The following is a 19837-nucleotide window of genomic DNA, read 5'->3' on the forward strand; positions in this document are numbered from 1 at the left end:
AAGTGTGGAGACGGCTTAAATGGGCACAGAAATAAACTATTACAAATGTACAACGTTTCGTCAAGCTTATATCGTACATAAGGTTGTCGGAACGTTGTGCATTTGTAACTGTTACTTTAACTGGCCATCCAAGCTATCTCTAAACTTTACTGTAACATTGATCTCTCTTAACATCAAAACTGACGATTAAACACAGAAATAGAACCCGTGATCCAAGAGGTAAAAGAAATGTATCGTAGCCATAAAATCAATATACGTGAAATAAATTTAAAAATGGATAACGAAAGAGAAAATTTGAAAGTAAATAATTATGGGAACAGCTGTTATTCTTTAAAACTGTTTATGTGTGTCTCGGGTGGTAAAACACTAAACCTTATCTGTGTTATCCTTTTGTAAATTATATCCTTAAAAATTAAAAAGTGTAAGAATACGACACTTATATAAACATATTTGTCAAAAACTGTTTGAACAACATTAAATAAAAGAGAATCTTCAATAACCGCGGTACTTGAAATTCTTTTAGGCAGGATTAACGTAAATTAATCTAATGTTTCCACTCCCTTTATTTTATTGACTATATTTTGTGATCCTGCAACACCAAGTATGGAGCACACGAACACTCAATTCTATCTTATTACTCATAAGGATCTCTACCAGGATTAGAGGAAATTAGCAAATAAGGCCTTAGGAGTGGTTAGATATACCAATTGAAAGGATTTGATCTAGTGAGTACAGATCAAAAATTAGATCTCAAATCGGTTAAGAGATGATGGAGCTAAAGGTTTGTTTGAAAAAAAAATGCCATTTTGTAAGTCTAATGTTAAAAACATGGTACTAGGCCTTATTAAAAACCAGTGGCGGTAATAAAGACAAATGTAAAAGGGACAACAAAATTACACAAAAAAGGCCCATAGTTTAGAAATGGTATATCAATAAGAGGAAACTATTGATTAGAAACTGTACTAATAACAGCTTAATTAATAACTCGGTTTACATAGTTTCAATAACTCTTTTAGCTATTGTTTTCCAAGATGCTTTGTTGAGTTTATCTGTTCATGTAATGTTCTTCGATCCTTGCCTTTATTACCAAGATTCATTAAAATATTAACGTATTTTGATGGGTTATAGACCCACTGAAAAATGTCTGTCTTTCGGACGGACTGGCTTCTTCAACAGTTTTAATGTATTTTAAACTTTGTTGAAATCGGGATTTTAATAAATACTAGCAGAAACATGTATAGCTGTTAGTTGCTGCGGCAGGCTATTAGGCCTGCGGCATTTTCTGGATTTGTCTGATAATGCTATAACAACGTACTCGTAGTTGACATTTAATAATGTTCACTATTCGTGAGAAAAAATATTTTATTGGAATTTTAGTTTAAAAATGAGCTACCATCACAGAGTAGGTTTGATTGAACTATTTCTTTGTAGACAGTTATCAATGAAAGTGTCTTGTTTTTTAGTGTCAACACTCATAAGCTTCAAACTGAATTAAAACAAATAATTTTAAAGTTTCTTTTATATTTGAAACTTGCTTCTTCCTGTTTGTAATTTTTGTTGGTTAAATCTGAAACATATTTTTATGGAAATTGTAATAGTTTTATTTATTGTTCACCAATAAAAATACTGCCTTCTTATAAAAAAAATATCACCTCGTTACAACTGATGATTACCGATGTGGTAGTCCCCGAAATACGAGTTTTGGACTATAAATCGTATAATACAGTAATATTATCAGCTTAGCCTAGTCTGAGTATGTCATATTTAAAGTATCAGAATGTATTCAGGTGAACCTTTCAACTTATTTTAAAGCAATACTAATTTAAATGGCAGTAAAAGTGTTGAAACTGAAGGCTTTTTTTTGACTGAAAAGAAAACTTAACTGAAGAATAGTTTCTTGTTAAGTATTTCTAAAGAATCACCTGAATCATTTTGAAATCAGTTTAAAAAATGAAACCACGTCTTCTACTTTTCAAATAGTACCATGCGATTTTATCCCCGGTAGTTATCTGGAAACACTGAGATAAGAGTAGGGGATATCGGTAAACGTTTACCGTTATGTATTCGAAACAGAACTTAAAACAGACAACAGTGAAAGTTACAGTTAATAGTGCAGGATGGAGTTTCTTCTAATATTGTTGCTTTCAGTTCTTTCAATGGTAATTCGGTTGTTCCTCCTTTGATAAAGATTATTATTCCACGCATGTAAGCTCTATTACTTATAGCCAGTTTCATAGTAATTGGCACTGTTGTTACTAGTCTAAAAACGACTTTTTTTACAGTCCACGTGGTGGGCAACTTATCTAGATAGGTGTTAGAAACTTTCATGTCGCTGTGCAGAGTACTCGCTACTAATACATAAAACATCAGAGGGAAAAATGATTTATCGAGGACAGTATATATGAGTATAGAGCAGATTATATTTGTATTAAGACGTAGATTAAAAAGTTTAACTTTTGAAATATGATGCTCTATAGTTTGTGGGTAAACAATTATATTAAAAAAATTAACTTATAAAGTCTGGGGGAGTTGATGTAACACTAATAGAACTACGGATTGTTTTTAAAACAATGAATATTATTTATTCTTAATATTAATGGTTAAACTACTGATTGTAGTTTGGATGAACAAAGTTTCACAATAAGCTGTTTGCACTGTATTCTTAGCCGGAATCAAATCCTGCATTTTAATGTTTTAACGCCTCAAACTTACCGCAGAGTCATTGAGGGGGGGGTGAGTAGGTTAGTGTTTGTGATAGTAAAAACTTTCATCTGGATAGAATACATTTCACTTGTCTCGTGTCGCAGTTTCAAACGATCACCGGTATTGTTGTAGTTAATTGCATGAATAATACCTGAAATAATTCCAAACATTTTCTCTTGTCTTGCTAGAGTGCCCCAAGAATGAAATACATTTTCTCTTGTCTTGCTAGAGTGCCCCAAGAATGAAATACGAGGACAACCCGGAAGAAAATTTAGGTAAGTCGCTATAGGTACGTGTGCACAGTTAATATTACCTTTTGATGAAAACAAATTACGTCCTTAGGTGAGAGCTAAAGGCGAGATAGTTATTGATTTGACTAATTAAATACAGTATGTTTACTTATAAATATTAGAATGTGTTTTCCGTTACTTCAGTACCTTTGTTGTTGGCGATAAATCTAACAATAGTTCACGAGAACTCGCCAATTTTAAGAGGTTAAAAATACAAAACATTTTAAGTAATAAAAATATAACAATAACCTACTGGGGAACTATTAAATAAATAAATATATACATTACTTATTCTGCCCAACCTTGTTAATCAAAGAACTGAATATAATAAATTACTTACTGAGCGCATAAACACTAATTATTCTTACTTGTGGTAGAGTTCTGTTTGTTGGCTGCATAATTTTATTTAAGTGAGTTGGCCCGACATGGCCAAGCGCGTTAAGGCGTGCGACTCGTAATCTGAGGGTCGCAGGTTCGCATCCCCATCGAGCCAAACATGCTCGCCCTTTCAGCCGTTGGGGGCGTTGTAATGTTACGGTCAATCCCACTGTTCGTTGGTAAAAGAGTAGCCCAAGAGTTGGCGGCGGGTGGTGATGACTAGCTGCCTTCCCTCTAGTCTTACACTGCTAAATTAGGGACGGCTAGCACAGTTAGCCCTCGAGTAGCTTTGTGCGAAATTCAAAAACAAACAAACAAACATTTAAGTGAGTCATTCTTCGTGAGTATGTAATGTTTTGTGTAATTTAGATGCATTTCTTTTTGTGTGCATCATATAATTTAGGTGGATTTCTTTTTGTGTGCGTAATGTTATGTGTAGTTGAGGTGATACAAGTATCTTTTTATTTTGCTATAGCGAGCAGTACTTTGAAAACCATAATAAAGAAGGTAAAAAAATTAGAATTTAAAAACATACAAACAGAGATCGTAAAAAACGTAAAGAAACAAGGCCAGAGATACTGTAGACATTATTTACTCAAACTATAAACCTCTGTTTTGGTTCCACCAAATGTTATTGGCATGGAACAAAAATAGGAATTTTTCCAGCTTTTATTTATCTTGTTTGCTATCTTTTTTTATACTCAACTGTGGACAAGAGATTATTTGACATGGTAGCTAACTTTATACATTGTAATGGTAATAAACGCATCTAGTAGATAGCTGATATGGTACCTAATGATTTACTGTAGCTATTGACTATTTGATCGCATTAGTTCGAAATGTAAAATGTTAAGCTGTAGCTGGAGATTTTTTTGCGACTATAGTAAAAATTTATAGTTTCTGTGTAACTAAATTCTCTATATGTAATGCATTGCAATGGGCAAATATATGCCTAGGTTAAGACACAACGCTTATTAAGTTTATTTTAAAGGAATTATTTTACGAATGTGTGTAATAAAATTTAATTGGAACTTCATACATAATATAGGGGTTGACTCCCTAAAGACACCGATTGTATAGTGCACAAAGCATTAAATATCTACATATTATAATGATCTAATGTTAATCTATCATTGGTTGGTATTCCTGTTTCGCCCTGTACTTAAGATTTTAAAGGAATTCCAAATATTTATGAGAAAGCTATCTTTAAGCGGTAATCATAAGATTGTTTACCCTAGAATTATGATGTTTGTAGTTGATGTAGTATATAGAAGAAACAAATCGACTTATCAACACCCCTACGGCCTTCGTAGTATCTTATCTAATATTCTACAAAAGGTTTGAGTACAATATACTAAACCGATTTTGTTGTACGCTGGCAAGATAATTATAACAGTAAGAATAAGTACAAACAGGTTGTTTAGAGCATATTTTCTTTTCCGTGTAAGTCTAACATGTGTGTTGTTTTGTGCATGGCTATATATGTGCAGCCTTAGCAATCAACAGTAAAGGTTTTCAAGTGTTCTTTTTAAACAGAATCTTTACTGTTTAAGGTGCTATTTGCCAGAATGTTCTATTATGGTTCCCTGCGATATCTATTATTAATTAACTACAATCGTGGTTTATGATAGATTAGAAAAAGGTTATTCTGCAAAACACTTAAAGTATAAAAATGGAAACTTTTTTTTTTCATATAAGTGGTAACTTTATGGTTGAAAACTGGTAAAGCAGAACATAAAATTATTTGTAGTTGGTACTGTTCTGTGATGGCAACAAGTGGTATAATGATTCAAGTGGGTGATCCACCTCGCCCTCCCCCCCAGTGGCTCAGCGATATGTCTGCGGACTTACAACGCTAAAAACAGGGTTTCGATACCCGTGGTGGACAGAGCACAAATAGCCCATTGTGTAGCTTTGTGCTTAATTCAAAAAATAAAAAACAAAACAAGATCCACCTTTTGAACTTTAATAACGACACATGCATTTGATGACTCGTTAATTTCCACCCGCGGCGACTCATAAGTGCGGGTCTGATGGTTTAAAATTACTACATGTTGGATATACAAGGTTGTTTTGTGTAGGTGCTATTATTCAATTTATTTTGTCAGTTAATATTTAGTGATTGTTGAGCTTTTAAGACAGCAGTGTTGAAGACTGTTCTTGGTTGTGTCAAATATTTGTTACGTAACTGTACGAGTCGTACGTTGTGTTTGCAGTTACATTGTTTTCTACGTTTCACTATTATTGACGTCACTCTACTCGAATCTTCGGTATTGTTCTCGTTGCCTTAAATCGACATTCGCATAATTTAGAGAAAGTTTGTGTCCTCAATAAACAATATATGAAAGCTATCAAGCAAATGCAAGTGCAGTTCAGTCAGAGAATTAACGAAAGAAAACGTGAAGTTAGCCAGCGCGTGAGTGATTAGCCATAACTGGTGATATTTTAAAGTGTTTCACATTTTAATAGAGATATGAAGAATAATCCGTCTTGTCTAATGGTGTTCTAAAGTGGCCCTGCATGGCCAGGTGGTTAAGGTACTCAACTTCTAATTTGAGGATCGCGGGTTCGAATCCCCGTCACACCAAACATGCTCGCCGTTTCAGCCGTGGGGGCGTTATAATGTTACGGTCAATCCCACTATTCGTTGATAAAAGAGTAGCCCAAGAGTTGGCGGTGGGTAGTGATGACTAGCTGCCTTCTCTCTGGTCTTACACTGCTAAATTAGGGACGGCTAGTGCAGATAGCCCTCGTGTAGTTTTGCTCGAAATTCAAAACAAACGAATTCTAAAGAAATTGAACCCCTCTGTGTGAACTTTGACGTAAAGGAGACAGCTATTTAAGGTTGAGAATACGACTGTGATAAACCACGAAGTAACGTAAGTGGATGAGTCACTGATGTGTACTGTGAGAAAAAAAGGGAAATAAAAATAATTCGTTTGGTCAATTAGATTTTAAAGTAAATTAATCAGCCTGAGTGGATTTTTGACACAAAAAAGAATTATTTAGAGTTTTAGATAAAACTGTGGGTGTCCTATAGTTTGATTTATTTTAAATATATTATTTTAAAACAAGCATATCGTGTACTGTCCGTTTATTGTCGAATTTATCGCCAATAATTCACAGACACCTACTGTGGAAGAATCCTCAGCCCACACATATACATGAAACAAGAGAGCACTACAGACCTTACACTTAATCATACGACAGTAGTTTATATAGGAGTACTTAAAATTCACACAACAACAATAGTTGATATAGGGAGTACTTAACAGTACACAACAACAATAGTTTATAGAAGGAGTATTTAATAATCACATACCAATAATTTGTGTAGGGAATACTTAATAATCACACAACAACAATAGTTTGTATAGGGAGTACTTAATAGTCATACAACAACAGTAGTTTATAGAAGGAGTATTTAATAATCACATAACAACAATAGTTTATATAGGTACTTAATACTCACACAACAACAATAGTTTATATAGGGAGTACTTAATAGTCACACAACAACAATAGTTTATAGAAGGATTATTTAATAATCACACAAAAACAATAGTTTGTAGAAGGAGTACTTAATAACCTAATACCAACAATAGTTTGTAGAAGGAGTACTTAATAATCACACAACAATACTTTGTACAGGGCAGCGTATTCCAAACTTTCTTGGTTAACGGCGCACTTTGTATCTCAGCAATTTTTTTACGATGCACCTAAGTGAAAAGAAAAAACTTAACAATTCCGTTTATTAAGGAGCTAGGTCGAAACAACTTAATAAGTATTTATGTCATAACAACTTTGAAAGAATAATACACATAAATTAAAAGTAAAAACAATATTTTTATTTCCACAATTACTAATGAGATGTGTACGTCTGTTGGACACCGTACAGCTTTTCAAACCTTGGAATCAGATTGAACACCTCCACCCTCATTTCCTGTTCCACATTGATTTTCGCGCGATACTTGCTTTTTATCACAGCAACCACCAAAAACCCAGCTTCCTAGAAACATGACGTCGCAAATGGAGTTAGGATTCGCTGAGCTTTAGAATTTAGCAGCGGATATTCATCTTTTACTGATATCCAAAACTCAGTTCCATGCTGCCAAATGTTATTGTTGAAGTATTGTCACAAGATAACTAAATAATATTTTCTTTTGCAGAGGTAAATTCAGATGGGGCCTTTGCCTTGAATGGGTCTTGGATCCATGCAAAATTTTTCCATATCTTCTGTAAAGTAATTTTCAAACCAGTCACTAAGCTGTGTGAAGTGTTCCTCAAAAACAGATTTTAGTTCATCAGTCAAATCAACTTCATTGGATGTAACAAACTGCTGCAACAGAGGGAAACAATCTTTGTCATCATCTTCATTCATTTTTCTTCTCCATAGTAGTAACTTTTTCTGAAGGCTGAAACCTTCTTTGCGAGTTTCAGAATGTGCGTGTTGCTTCCCTGTAGAGCAGTGGTTCTTAACCTTTTTCAGTGTTTGCACCCCTTTCAAATCAGTAATCATTTCTCGCACCCCCTGGAAACTTAAATATAAAAAATCTAAAAATATAAAGCATACTCTTATGTAAAAATATAGATTTGCTTTAATTATTCATGGGCATCCTCGCACCCCTTGGAAATCATCTTCGCACCCCCTAGAGGTGCGGGCACCCCTGGTTAAGAACCCCTGCTGTAGAGAGAGATTCGATTCATTCAGTTTTTGAAGAGATCACACAGGTATGTTAATTTTAACAAAACCTCAGTATCCAAGAAGTTTTTAGCACATTCATGTTCTTCTTCGAGATAAGAGTAGAGTTCCTGACGTAATTCGAACACACGGGTCAGTACATTCCCAAGAGAGAGCCATCGCGAGCTACAGTAATACAACAAAGATGTGTGCTCAGATCCCATATCTTCAAACAGTTTAAAAAACAAACAAACTCACCTTTTGTGACCGAGTTTTTGTAAACTTAACCACTTTCAACAGACTTTACAGGACGAGATTCAGTGGAGGACTCAGGTGCTTTAACACAAGGGCTTCCCTGTGGATTATGCAGTGGGTCCACAGTGCATCAAGAGCTTTGCTTCGTATGAGTGCCCGCAATCCTCCATAACAGCTGAACATAAAGCGACTGCCATCGGTACAGACGCCAATGCATTTAGTCCAGTCTAAGTTGTTTTCAAACATAAAAGTGTCAAGGATCTCAAACACGTCTTGAGCCTTTGTATCAGTAGTGATACTTTTACAAAAGAGAAGGTCTTCCACAATTTTGTCACCATCCACGAACCATGTGTAGTAAATCAATGCATCCTTGTTACTATCTGTTGTCTCATCTAGCTGTAACTCAAGTTCCTTCCCTTTCATTATCTCAATTAGCTGATCTTTGAGATCTTCGGCCATGTGTTGGATTCTACGACTGATAGTATCATTGGATAAATGCATCTTTGAAAGAAGTCTTCCTGCAGATTCACCAACCATAATGCTCACCATATCTACTGCAGCCAGTAAAATCAGTTCTTCTGCGATGGTGTGAAGCTTTTTAGATTTCACGACTCTATATGGTATCTTGTAGGATACTAACAAAGTATTGCTCGGTATTGATGCTTGTTTCAAAAATGTATCGTTTTGTTCTTTCAATTATTTTAACTTTCTGGTAAAATAATTACGGGTTTTATTAGCCATGTTAAGATGATTGGTCTCTAAGTGGCGTTTTAGTTTACTTGGAAGCATGCACTCTGGAGTCAAAACTTTTAGACACAGTACAGACACGGTTTTTGGTTTTGGTTTTTCGCACAAAGCTACTCGAGGACTATCTGTGCTAGCCGTTCCTAATTTTGCAGTGTAAGACTAGAGGGAAGGCAGCTAGTCATCACCACCCACCGCCAACTCTTGGGCTACTCTTTTACCAACGAATAGTGGGATTGACCGTCACTTTATAACGCCCCCACGGCTGGGAGGGCGAGCATGTTTGGCGCGACGCGGGCGCAAACCCGCGACCCTCGGATTACGAGTCGCACGCCTTACGCGCTTGGCCATGCCAGGCCCAGTACAGACACTCTTCATGACTGACATCTACTGAAGTAAAACCAAAATCTAGATAACTGTCATCATATTTCCGTTTCTTCATAACTTTACCACTGGTCTGAGGTTCACCCATCTTTTCATCACTCCCACACTCCTTATAAATGTTAAAAAAACTTTCCATTTTTATGCACAAGGACTAAAAATCAACGAAATAATTCACTGAACTTCGCTAGACCTCGCAGACACTTAATCACAACACCCTTCGGTTATATTGGTTACTAACAGATCCGGAGAATCGACAGGCATTTATATACAAAATCTAAGAAACGAAAAAGTTCGAGAAGTTACTGGCGAAGCGGAAAGTACAAGTAAACAAAAACATACCTCAAACATTCGAGAATGTCATTGAAAAGAACGTAGTGTGAGCTAATAATTTTAAAACTGTGAACTACCTCGAGCTAGTAGTTTGCGCGGTGTCCGACAGATGTCGAAATCGTTGTGTTTTCCTCGAAAATCAGATTTATTCGGCGGCACAGAGGCGCACAGTTTGGGAATCACTGGTATAGGGAGTACTTAGTAATCACACAACAATAATAGTTTATATAGGTAGAACTTAATGTTTGTTTTAGAATTTCGCGCAAAGCTACTCGAGGGCTATCTGTGCTAGCCGTCCCTAATTTAACAGTGTAAGACTAGATGGAAGGCAGCTAGTTATCACCACCAACCGCCAACTCTTGGGCTACTCTTTTACCAACGAATAACGGGATTGACCATCACATTATAACGCCCCCACGGCTGAAAAGGTGAGCATGTTTGGTGCGACGGGGATGCGAACCCGCGACCCTCAGATTAGAAGTGGAGTGCCTTAACCCACCTGGCCATGCCGGGCCGTAGAACTTAATAATCACATAACAATAGTCTGGCTTGCTGTGGACCAAACGGAATCCAAAGTCTCTTCATATCTATCCAAATGTTAGGCTGGAACGCTAGAATCCCAGTTTTTCTCTTAACGTAGTTTGTAAGGACAGAAAATGGAAATATCTTAGAAATATGGTAATCGGAGTTTAATTGATTAAATGTAAACAGTTTAGTGTTTTGATTAATATAAACTATAGTTGCTTTGTTGGAAGGCTTGCGAAACAAACCTGGTGATTCTTGTATGATGTCATGTTTGAGATATGTATAAAATATAAATACCTTAACCATGAAATGCTTAATAACACAGTTTTGGCAACAGCTTAAGACTCCCTCAATGAGACAGTGGAAAGTTTTCGGACTTATTAAAATCGAGGTTCGATTTATTCTCGGTGGGCATACCAGATACCCAATTTTCCCCAGAAGTTAAAACTATCATACAGTTAACTTTAATAATATTTTAAAAATATTTAATAACAACTAAAGCTACCCATGTCAGGCCTGTTTTATGGCAGAATTTATTGAGTTGTTTGGATTTTAGTCTGAGTAAGAGCATTTCATAAGATTTTCCTTGAAATGAAGGGAACAAAACTATCAAAAAGGGCTGGTTTCTAATAACATATGTGTCAATAAAGACTGAGCAGTGTTGGAATCCAAAGGTTAATTTGATGTTAATATCAAACAGTCTACAAAATATACTAAATTATCTTAATTATTGTGTATTAACAACGCAGCATTTGTACGTGAAATGTTTAAATGTTTCATTGGCAAACCTTTTTCATGAAAACATCAACCATTACAGGCACAAAGCTAGACAACTATAAATGTAAAAACAACTGGTATGGGTTTTTCTCAACTTATACCAGCCGTATTTACATATATATTTTTCTCTACAAATGGGTTTTCTCGTCATCAAAGCTAGACAAAATGTTAACCTTGTCAATCCGCTCATAAAATTTTCGAATAAACTGAAAAACAGTGTTTCCTGGCAAACATGTTTATTAAACTTCCATGTGTGTGCTTAAATCATTATTAAGAATTCATACTTTTTTCAATTTAAATATCGAAACTAGTTCTTTGAACAGTCATGTATCATTTATGATTTTTGCTGTCCAAAGTGTGAGGGCAGTTACGCCGGCTTGAATGTCAGAAGATTTGGCGTTTAAAAGAACATTGATCCCAGGTTCAACACTAGTGTTGTTCATCATAAACTCTGGGGAGGCGATTAATTCCACATCTTCCAATAAGTTGATATAAATCGATAAAGCCTAAAACTAAACTGTGCTACCATTGGTTCTTCAAAATAAGCTGATACTAAACAACCAACAAAGTGCTACTGATCGTGTATTTAAATTTAGATATATGAATTCATCAAATTGTTCGCACTTTTTCTTTCTTTTTTTTTTTTTGCAAAAAAAGGAAGTTCAAAGGATGTCATTGCGAATGACAAAACTTGCCAGTAAAATGTTTCTTTCTTTTTAGATGTAACAACAGTCTGTCTACAAGAAGGAGACATTTCGTGTCGATCTTTTCAGGTTGGTGTTACTTTTTATTGTGTGGATATTAATGTCGACAGTTTGATTAATTAGCGACTTGGTACAAAATCAACATGTCGCGTAAACTAAGCCTTCTTCAAGATTAGGTCACGATCCAGAACAAATAGTTAAGATAAACCACATTGTTTGTTGTATTTTTATAGCAGAAGAAAACGCAGATAAATATTTTGGAATTCTACAGATTCAATCTTCATAATTTGAAGCCTACTTCCAAATTATGGTTAGTGTTTCTTCAATCAGTGATTAGGTCACGTGCTACAACAAGCACCACGTCTCACAAGCCAATCCCCCTTCTAGGTTAAGTCGCGTGCTATAACAAACAAATAGTAATGTGTTTTAGACGTCACGTTCACTCTGAGATTATTTTTCAAGATGCCAGTCGTTCTAAGTACACTTTTATATCGAAATTATTTCAAAGGATATTCAAGAAGGCCTAGAAATATTTGGCTCAAAACAGTGAAGCCAGAGGACAAAATGACAGAACAGAACTGAAGTACAGAAACAAAATATTATCACAAATAGCAAAATGTTCGTACATTTAAAGAAGAAAAAGTGGAAACATTATTTTAGCCGTGATAAATATTCAAACAATGGCGTTTTTCATTTTCCTAAAAATAACACCGGTAACTTATAAATTACATAAGCGCTGTGTACACGCTAGACAGAACTTGTTAGGCCTAAAAGTGATGCAATGTTTCCACGTAACTTTCCCAGAAGGTGTGAGGGGAAACATAGCACAAAACGCTTCAGTAATTAGTATCTATTAAAAATATTGATTAATAATTACACTTAAATGCTTGAATAGGACGGTAGGAATGACGTTGATTGATGTGGATATCGCGTGTTTCAAGTTGTCAATTGATATTACAAACCATCTCATTGTCCATTCATAGAGCCCTGATCAAGGGATGTTCCACAGATTCTCGCGGGGTTGGTCTGCGGCTTGCTTCTTTTCTGCCGGCGGGCCCCGGACTTGTCCACTTCTGTTTTGCCGCCTTTGTCTCGCCCAGCGTCCTCACGAGACATTTTCATACTGCCCTACCTCATTTCTTTGCCTCAAACAAGCCAAATTAAAATAGAAGAAAACCCCCACGTACAGACAAATAATCTTCTATGAACGGGAATGAAAAGGAACCACAATGTTCCTGAACACTCCTGTTGGGGAGACAATTCTTTAGATTTCCCTCTCTCTCTAAACTAAACCCCTGCCAAGGTTTCGTTTCGTACTCACAGGGTGATATTTACCCTGGCCATGTTTGTTTGTTTAGAATTTAGCGCAAAGCTACTCGAGGGCTATCTGTGCTAGCCGTTCCTAATTTAGCAGTGTAAGATTAGAGGGAAAGCACTAGTCATCACCACCCACCGCCAACTCCTGGGCTACTCTTTTACCAACGAATAGTGGGATTGACCATCACATCAAAACGCCCGCAAGGCTGAAAGGGCTCGCCGTTTGGTGCGACTGGGATTCGAACCCGCGACCCTCGGATTACGAGTCGAACGCCTTAACACACTTGGCCATGCCATGTCTATCTGTGATTCCACGCGCGTATCTCATAAACTAATAAACTGATGTACAAAAAACTTTTACGGGACATTCCTCTCCAAATCTGGTCTAGATCCAAATCTGTATTCCGGATTGCTTTTTGAAGCATTTTTTATAATGAGGAAATAGGATGTTTTAATTATATGGGGTTAATAATTCAATAAAGTGTGATCGGATCTGAACCAAGTTTCCAAGGCACATGGAGGTTGAGACTCCTCATAACACTACAAAAAAGGATCCCGATATTTGATCATTCTGGATTTGAGGAGGATTTTCTGAGTTTTCGAATGTGAAATTTAATGTCATCTAATAATTGTTTGTTTTTTGAATTTCTCGCAAAACTACACGAGGGTCATCTTCACTAGCCGTGGTTTATTTAGCAGTTAAAGAGTAGAGGGAAGGTGGCTAGTCACCTCCAGCTCTTGGGTTTCTCTATTTCAACGAATAGTGGGACTAATCGAAACGTTATAATGATCCCACGGCTGAAAGGTGTTTGGGTGTAACGAGGATTCGAACCCTTGACCTTCAGATTACGGAAGAGGGTATGTGATCTCTTTAATGTTTTCATATTCGTTACGTGTGGTTCGAGAAAAGTTGACGAAATTATTCTTGTGGTAATATGTGTTTGAAAACAAAGAATTCCAGTTGTGCTTCATGAAGACACATAAAGTATGTTGAAATTGTGTGCCTTTCTGCCCTCTAGTGAAAGGACTGACGTTATGCAGCTAAACAAATCTACAAAAGTAGGGGGGAATCGTTTGTGTGTTTCCAGAACAATTAAATTTTCCATTGTTGGAAAGTTTCCAGAGGTAAGTGATGAGAAGTGAGTCACTAATTAACACTCCTACGAAAAGTGGGGCCTAATAGGCCTTTATTTATTAGCCTAATATTAATAACCTTTCAAGTTGCTCTGGGGCCTATTAGGCCACTTTTCGTAGGAGTGTTAACGTTAGTGGCCACTACAGGAGTGATTTTAAAATACTTCAAAATATGTATTCGGTGACCAGCTAAATTTTAACACAAAGATTATCCATCAAGTGACTGTGTGTGCTGCTTCAGGGAGTAACGACCATGCCCAGATCCCGAATTCTGGGCTCAGCTATTAAAACCCGGTTAGTGATCGTTCCAACGAGAGATAACTGCAGCTTAGACGAATAGATGGTATGTCAACATCACCCAGAGTTGCTGGTTCGATTGTTGTTATTTTCTGTATGGTAACTGAAAACTGTCCGGCTGTTTTTTTTTTTTGTTTTTTTAGGTTTACTTGAAAAGGGGTGGTAAAAATATCATGAAAAGGGGGCATATTTTCACTTTTTTTAAATAGACTTTTGACTCTGAACTATAGATACAAATAGTTAGTTAAATAGGCCACTTGTTACCTTCCACAAAGTCTGAGGTCATTAGAGGTTTAATAGGAAAGTAAGGAAAGACGGAGAATGTTGTGTAACATTGCTCTTAATATGAGCCCACATTGGCACAGCGGTTTGTCGTCGTTTTTACGAAGGTAGAAACCGAGTTTCGATACTCGTAGTGTGCAGAACACATATAGCCCATTGTGTAGCTTTGTGCTTAATTACAAAGATACCTGTTTTGATAAGGTAAAAAATGTCTTCTGCATATTTATTTTTTGTGCTAATAAACTTTTCATTATGAATAAAACTAAATGATCCAAAAGAACCCAAACAACAAAAGCTACCAACCACATCGTTACTGAGTTACCGTGGAAACTGTTGATTTGATCATATCACAACAATATTGAGTCACTGTGGAAACTGCTAATTTGAGCCTATTACAACAATATTGCGTCACCGTGGAAACTGCTAATTTGAACCTATTACAACAATATTGCGTCACCGTGGAAACTGCTAATTTGACCCTATTATAACAATATTGAGTCACCGTGGAACTTCTGATTTAAATTGTTTTAATTTTGCAGTGTTAGTTAACTATAGTAATACTTTATAAGTACTTTTATAGGTAGTCACAACTTCTATACGGATTTAAGTTGTTGTTTCAAGAAAACGTAACATATAAAAATGAACAGGAGGTTATAGTTTTTAAATGGATTTATTTTTTACAGCGGTAATGTTATCCAATCGAATTGTCGTCAGAAGTTTAAATTTTTATCTTTTATTTAAATTTCGTCACACGAGGACTATTTGCGCTAGCAGTTAAAGACTAGAAAGTTCGTTTGTTTTTGAAATTTGCACATAACTACACGAGGGCTATCTACGCTAACCGTTTCTAATTCAGCAGTGTAAGACTAGAGGAAAGGCGGCTGGTCATCACGACCCATCGCCAACTCTTGCGCTACTCTTTTACCAACGAATAGTGGAATTGATCGTAACTTTATAATGCCCCATGCCTGTTTGGTGTGTCTAACCACCTGGCCATGCCAGGCAAGACTAGTAGGAAGGCAGCTAGTCGTCCCCACCCACCGCCAACTCTTGGGCTCCTCTTTTTGCCAACGAATAATGAGTTTGACCGTAACTTTACAAAGCTCTCATGGCTGAAAGGGGCGAAGTATTTGGTGGGACGGGGATTCGAACCTGCAACTCTGAAGTTGCGTCCTACCCAAGTGAGTCTTGCCGCACTAAGATTATTTTATACACTGGTGACTGTACGGAATATTGTTGTGAGTTACAGATACACTAATGTCATTAATGACGTTTCGACATCCACATTTTTCGAAACGTCAATTTTTCAGTTTGTTACCGTTTTGCATAAAATATGATAATTATTGACAATTATATAGAAATATTTAAATAAGATAATAAGCAATGAAGCGAGTGGTGTAACTTCTATCATAATATTGTTGAAAACCATTTTATATTGTTGTTTGACCAGCGGTAGGTTTGATGTAATGTGACGTGTTTAACGTCTGAAGTTTTATCCAAAGTTTTAGAAGAATTTGAGCCAGGTATAAGAATGAAGTTAGGCTAGAGGTAATGAGTGAATCTGTTATTTCATGAGTAATCAGTGCGTGATTTAATTTGTTACTTCGTCCATTTTGTTTTTTAGTGTTGAAACTTTTAAGTTTGCGTTTGCAATGAAGAAAGTAGCAAGTAAGTGAAATTTCTGTTTAGTAGTAGTTTATTTGTGAGGTTAGGCTTAACCTTATGTACGTAAAGTCACAGAAACTTTAACTTCTACAACTTGAAGTTCAGTACATGAAATTTGCTTCCCTTTGTATTATTACTTCTAACGTAGACTCAGAAATATTTCAGTCAACAACCCGGAAATCGTTACAATAATGTGTCTATAGTTGGTTATTGTTAAGGCTAGTAAAAAAACATACTAACACTGGAACAACATCTCGAATTTTCTTTAGATATCGAATGTTATTCCGAACATATCTCGGGTAGCACCAGTGGATAAGTATCGCCTGTGGCCGAAGCGAATAATACCTTACGTGATGGACAGTAGTTATGGTGAGTCAAAAGGACCCTTTAATTCTGATGGACAATAGTTATGGTGAGTCAAAAGGACCTTTTTAATTCTGATGGACAGTAGTTATGGTGTGTCAAAATGACCCTTTAATTCTGATGGAGAGTAGTTATTGTGAGTCAAAAGTACCCTTTTAATTGTAGAATTTTGTTTCCTTACATTATCATTCACATCATGCTGTTTGTTTGCGTCAACCATATCTGATCGAGAATCGTACAGTGTTTAACGAGTGTCCAGTTTGTGCATCTGAGGATTTGTGGTTCGCGTCCCGATGCTACTAAATAGGTTCCGCACGTTTTGTTTGTGGGTACATTATAGGAGTAGTGATGAAATCTCACTTTACGGTCATATAAAAGTATTCCAAGAAGTTTATAAAGTTAATTCCATGAATGGGCCCGGCATGGCAAAGTGGTTAAGTCACATTCAGGTATAAAACTTTCATGTCACGTTAAACTGCTGTTAATTTTGCGACGTTTTGTTCACAATTCCGACGTTTATTTATGTTTTAATTTGATTTACCGTTACAGACAACCAAGATCGTCAGAAACTTAAGAAAGCCATGTTTCAAATTGAAAAAAATGCCTGTGTTCAGTTCAAACAACGAGACTCGGAGACAGACTACGTTATGATCAAGCGAGATAAAGGGTAAGCACATCATTTTTAAAAAATAAACTCATAGCTACTCTTCACCTGTAGCTTCGTAAAAAATGTTGAAACTCCTGCAAAATCATTTGTATTTGTCATCAGGTTTGAATTGTTTTCAATTTAGTGCAACGCTGCACGAGGGTTAACTGTGCTAGCCGTCCCTAATTTAGCAGTAGAAAACTAGAGGGAAAGCAGCTTGTCATCACCACGCACTAGCAACTCATGGGCTACTCTTTTACCGACAAATAGGGGGATTAACTGTCACATATAACGTTTCCATGCCTGAAAGAGCGATCATACTTGTCATCAGGAAAATAAACGATTTTGCTTCCTTTTTGAACTTAACGTTTTTTAGATCCAGTTTTTGTTCCAGATAATTTTGTAAACTAGAGATGAAACCCAATATTTTAAAGTTCAGCTTCAAGTTTAAGGAAATAGAAAATAACTTAGGAAAAATTAGAATTTAATAGTTTTTACTTAGTTCTGTGCACCGTAAGTTATGAGTCAGAGAAACACACATTATTTTGAAAATGATATACCTAAAAACTTTCTAAAAACAATGCTGTGAGTGATTTATACGATTTAAACTAAAAACTAGGTTGCATAGTTTATTTGTATCCATCATCATACCCAAAGTTGAACAATGAACATGGGATGAATGAATATTGACTGTAAGATTATTCTCACTACTATAAGTGTAGCTACCAGTTTGGCTGTCAGTTTCTCACTATTATAAGTGTATCTACCAGTTTGGCTGCCAGTTTTCACTACTATAAGTGTATCTACCAGTTTGGCTGCCAGTTTCTCACTACTATAAGTGTATCTGCCAGTTTGGCTGCCAGTTTCTCACTACTATAAGTGTAGCTACCAGTTTGACAGCCAGTTTCTCACTACTATAAGTGTAGCTACCAGTTTGGCTGCCAGTTTCTCACCACTATAAGTGTAGCTACCAGTTTGACCGCCAGTTTCTCACCACTGTAAGTGTAGCTACCAGTTTGACAGCCAGTTTCTCACTACTATAAGTGTAGCTACCAGTTTGGCTGCCAGTTTCTCATTACTATAAGTGTATCTACCAGTTTGGCTGCCAGTTTCTCACTACTATAAGTGTATCTACCAGTTTGGCTGCCAGTTTTACACTACTATAAGTGTATCTACCAGTTTGGCTGCCAGTTTCTCACCACTATAAGTGTATCTACCAGTTTGGCTGCCAATTTCTCACTACTATAAGTGTAGCTACCAGTTTGGCTGCCAGTTTCTCACTACTATAAGTGTATCTACCAGTTTGGCTGCCAGTTTTATACTACTATAAGTGTATCTACCAGTTTGGCTGCCAGTTTCTCACTACTATAAGTGTAGCTACCAGTTTGGCTGCCAGTTTTACACTACTATAAGTGTAGCTACCAGTTTGGCTGCTAATTTTGATTTCATTCCTTAAATTGCTCACTCAGTCCCTTTTTCCACACTTAAGGTGTGTTTCTAATTAACTGTCACGATGTTTTGTCAAGTCACACTAATAAGAAAATTACACTCGACAGTAACCAACATTAGCTTTGGGATCGCATCCATATTATTCGCAACAGAACTATACTTTACAAAACTAATCAGATTATTTAAAAACTTTGGTGGTAGTTTTTTCTCTCTGAAACAGTGTTAATAGCTTCCTTTATAGTAACGCCATGGAATATGGATTAACTGTTTCTTGGCATCACCTGCATGCAATCAGTACAGCTGTATCAGGCAGATAATTAGCAGAATTTCATGTCGGTTAGTGAATTTGTGCTTAAAAGTTGTCAATGATTCTTTTGAAAGTTGAGTTAGAAACTACTAATCTAATTTGCTTTTCCTAACTGATACTTATATAATGCTTGTTCTTTCAGTCTATAGTTAGTTTTAATGCTCTAAAATCAGCCTTTCTTTAAGTCGAAAGAGTAACCCTAGATTTGGCGGTGGGTAATGTTGATTAGCTGCCTTTCCTCGCAGATAATCCTCGAGTAGTTTAGCACGAAATTCAAATAAAACCAACAAATCTAATATGATATTCATGTTTGTACTACTTACTTATTTTTTATGAAATTTATTTATTTATGTTTGTCTTTATACTTTATACTTACTTATTGTGTCGTATTTCAAAGATGTTACTCAGATGTTGGACGTACTGGTGGTTGTCAAGTTCTCTCTCTTGATGACAGATGTTTTTACCACCCGAGAAGCTCGGGAATTATTGTGCATGAGATTTTACACGCACTGGGATTCTGGCACGAGCACAACAGACCAGATCGCGACGGGTTCATTGTCATTAAATGGGACAACATTATCCCAGGTATGTACTTTATGTTTTGTA

At 36.2% G+C, this 19837-nt stretch overlaps 1 protein-coding gene across 4 annotated transcripts in view; it reads left to right on the forward strand.

Annotated features, from left to right (window-relative positions):
* The first annotated feature begins 2029 nt into the window (after positions 1–2029).
* LOC143237070 (meprin A subunit beta-like) overlaps positions 2030–19837 on the forward strand; it is a 37333-nt gene continuing 19525 nt past the window's right edge. Inside the window, exons 1-6 of one of the 4 annotated variants that reach the window (XM_076475907.1) lie at positions 2030–2159; positions 2933–2978; positions 11788–11840; positions 16736–16835; positions 17379–17496; positions 19629–19816. In XM_076475907.1, the coding sequence (XP_076332022.1) occupies positions 2118–2159; positions 2933–2978; positions 11788–11840; positions 16736–16835; positions 17379–17496; positions 19629–19816 (547 nt within the window). In that variant the 5' untranslated portion in view covers positions 2030–2117. Of the gene's footprint in view, positions 2206–2891; positions 2993–11787; positions 11841–16735; positions 16836–17378; positions 17497–19628; positions 19817–19837 lie in introns of those variants that run through there. The other 3 variants (XM_076475909.1, XM_076475908.1, XM_076475910.1) reach the window with 3 other exon arrangements.

Source organism: Tachypleus tridentatus, chromosome 13 (assembly GCF_004210375.1).
Source record: "Tachypleus tridentatus isolate NWPU-2018 chromosome 13, ASM421037v1, whole genome shotgun sequence".
NCBI lineage: Eukaryota > Metazoa > Arthropoda > Merostomata > Xiphosura > Limulidae > Tachypleus > Tachypleus tridentatus.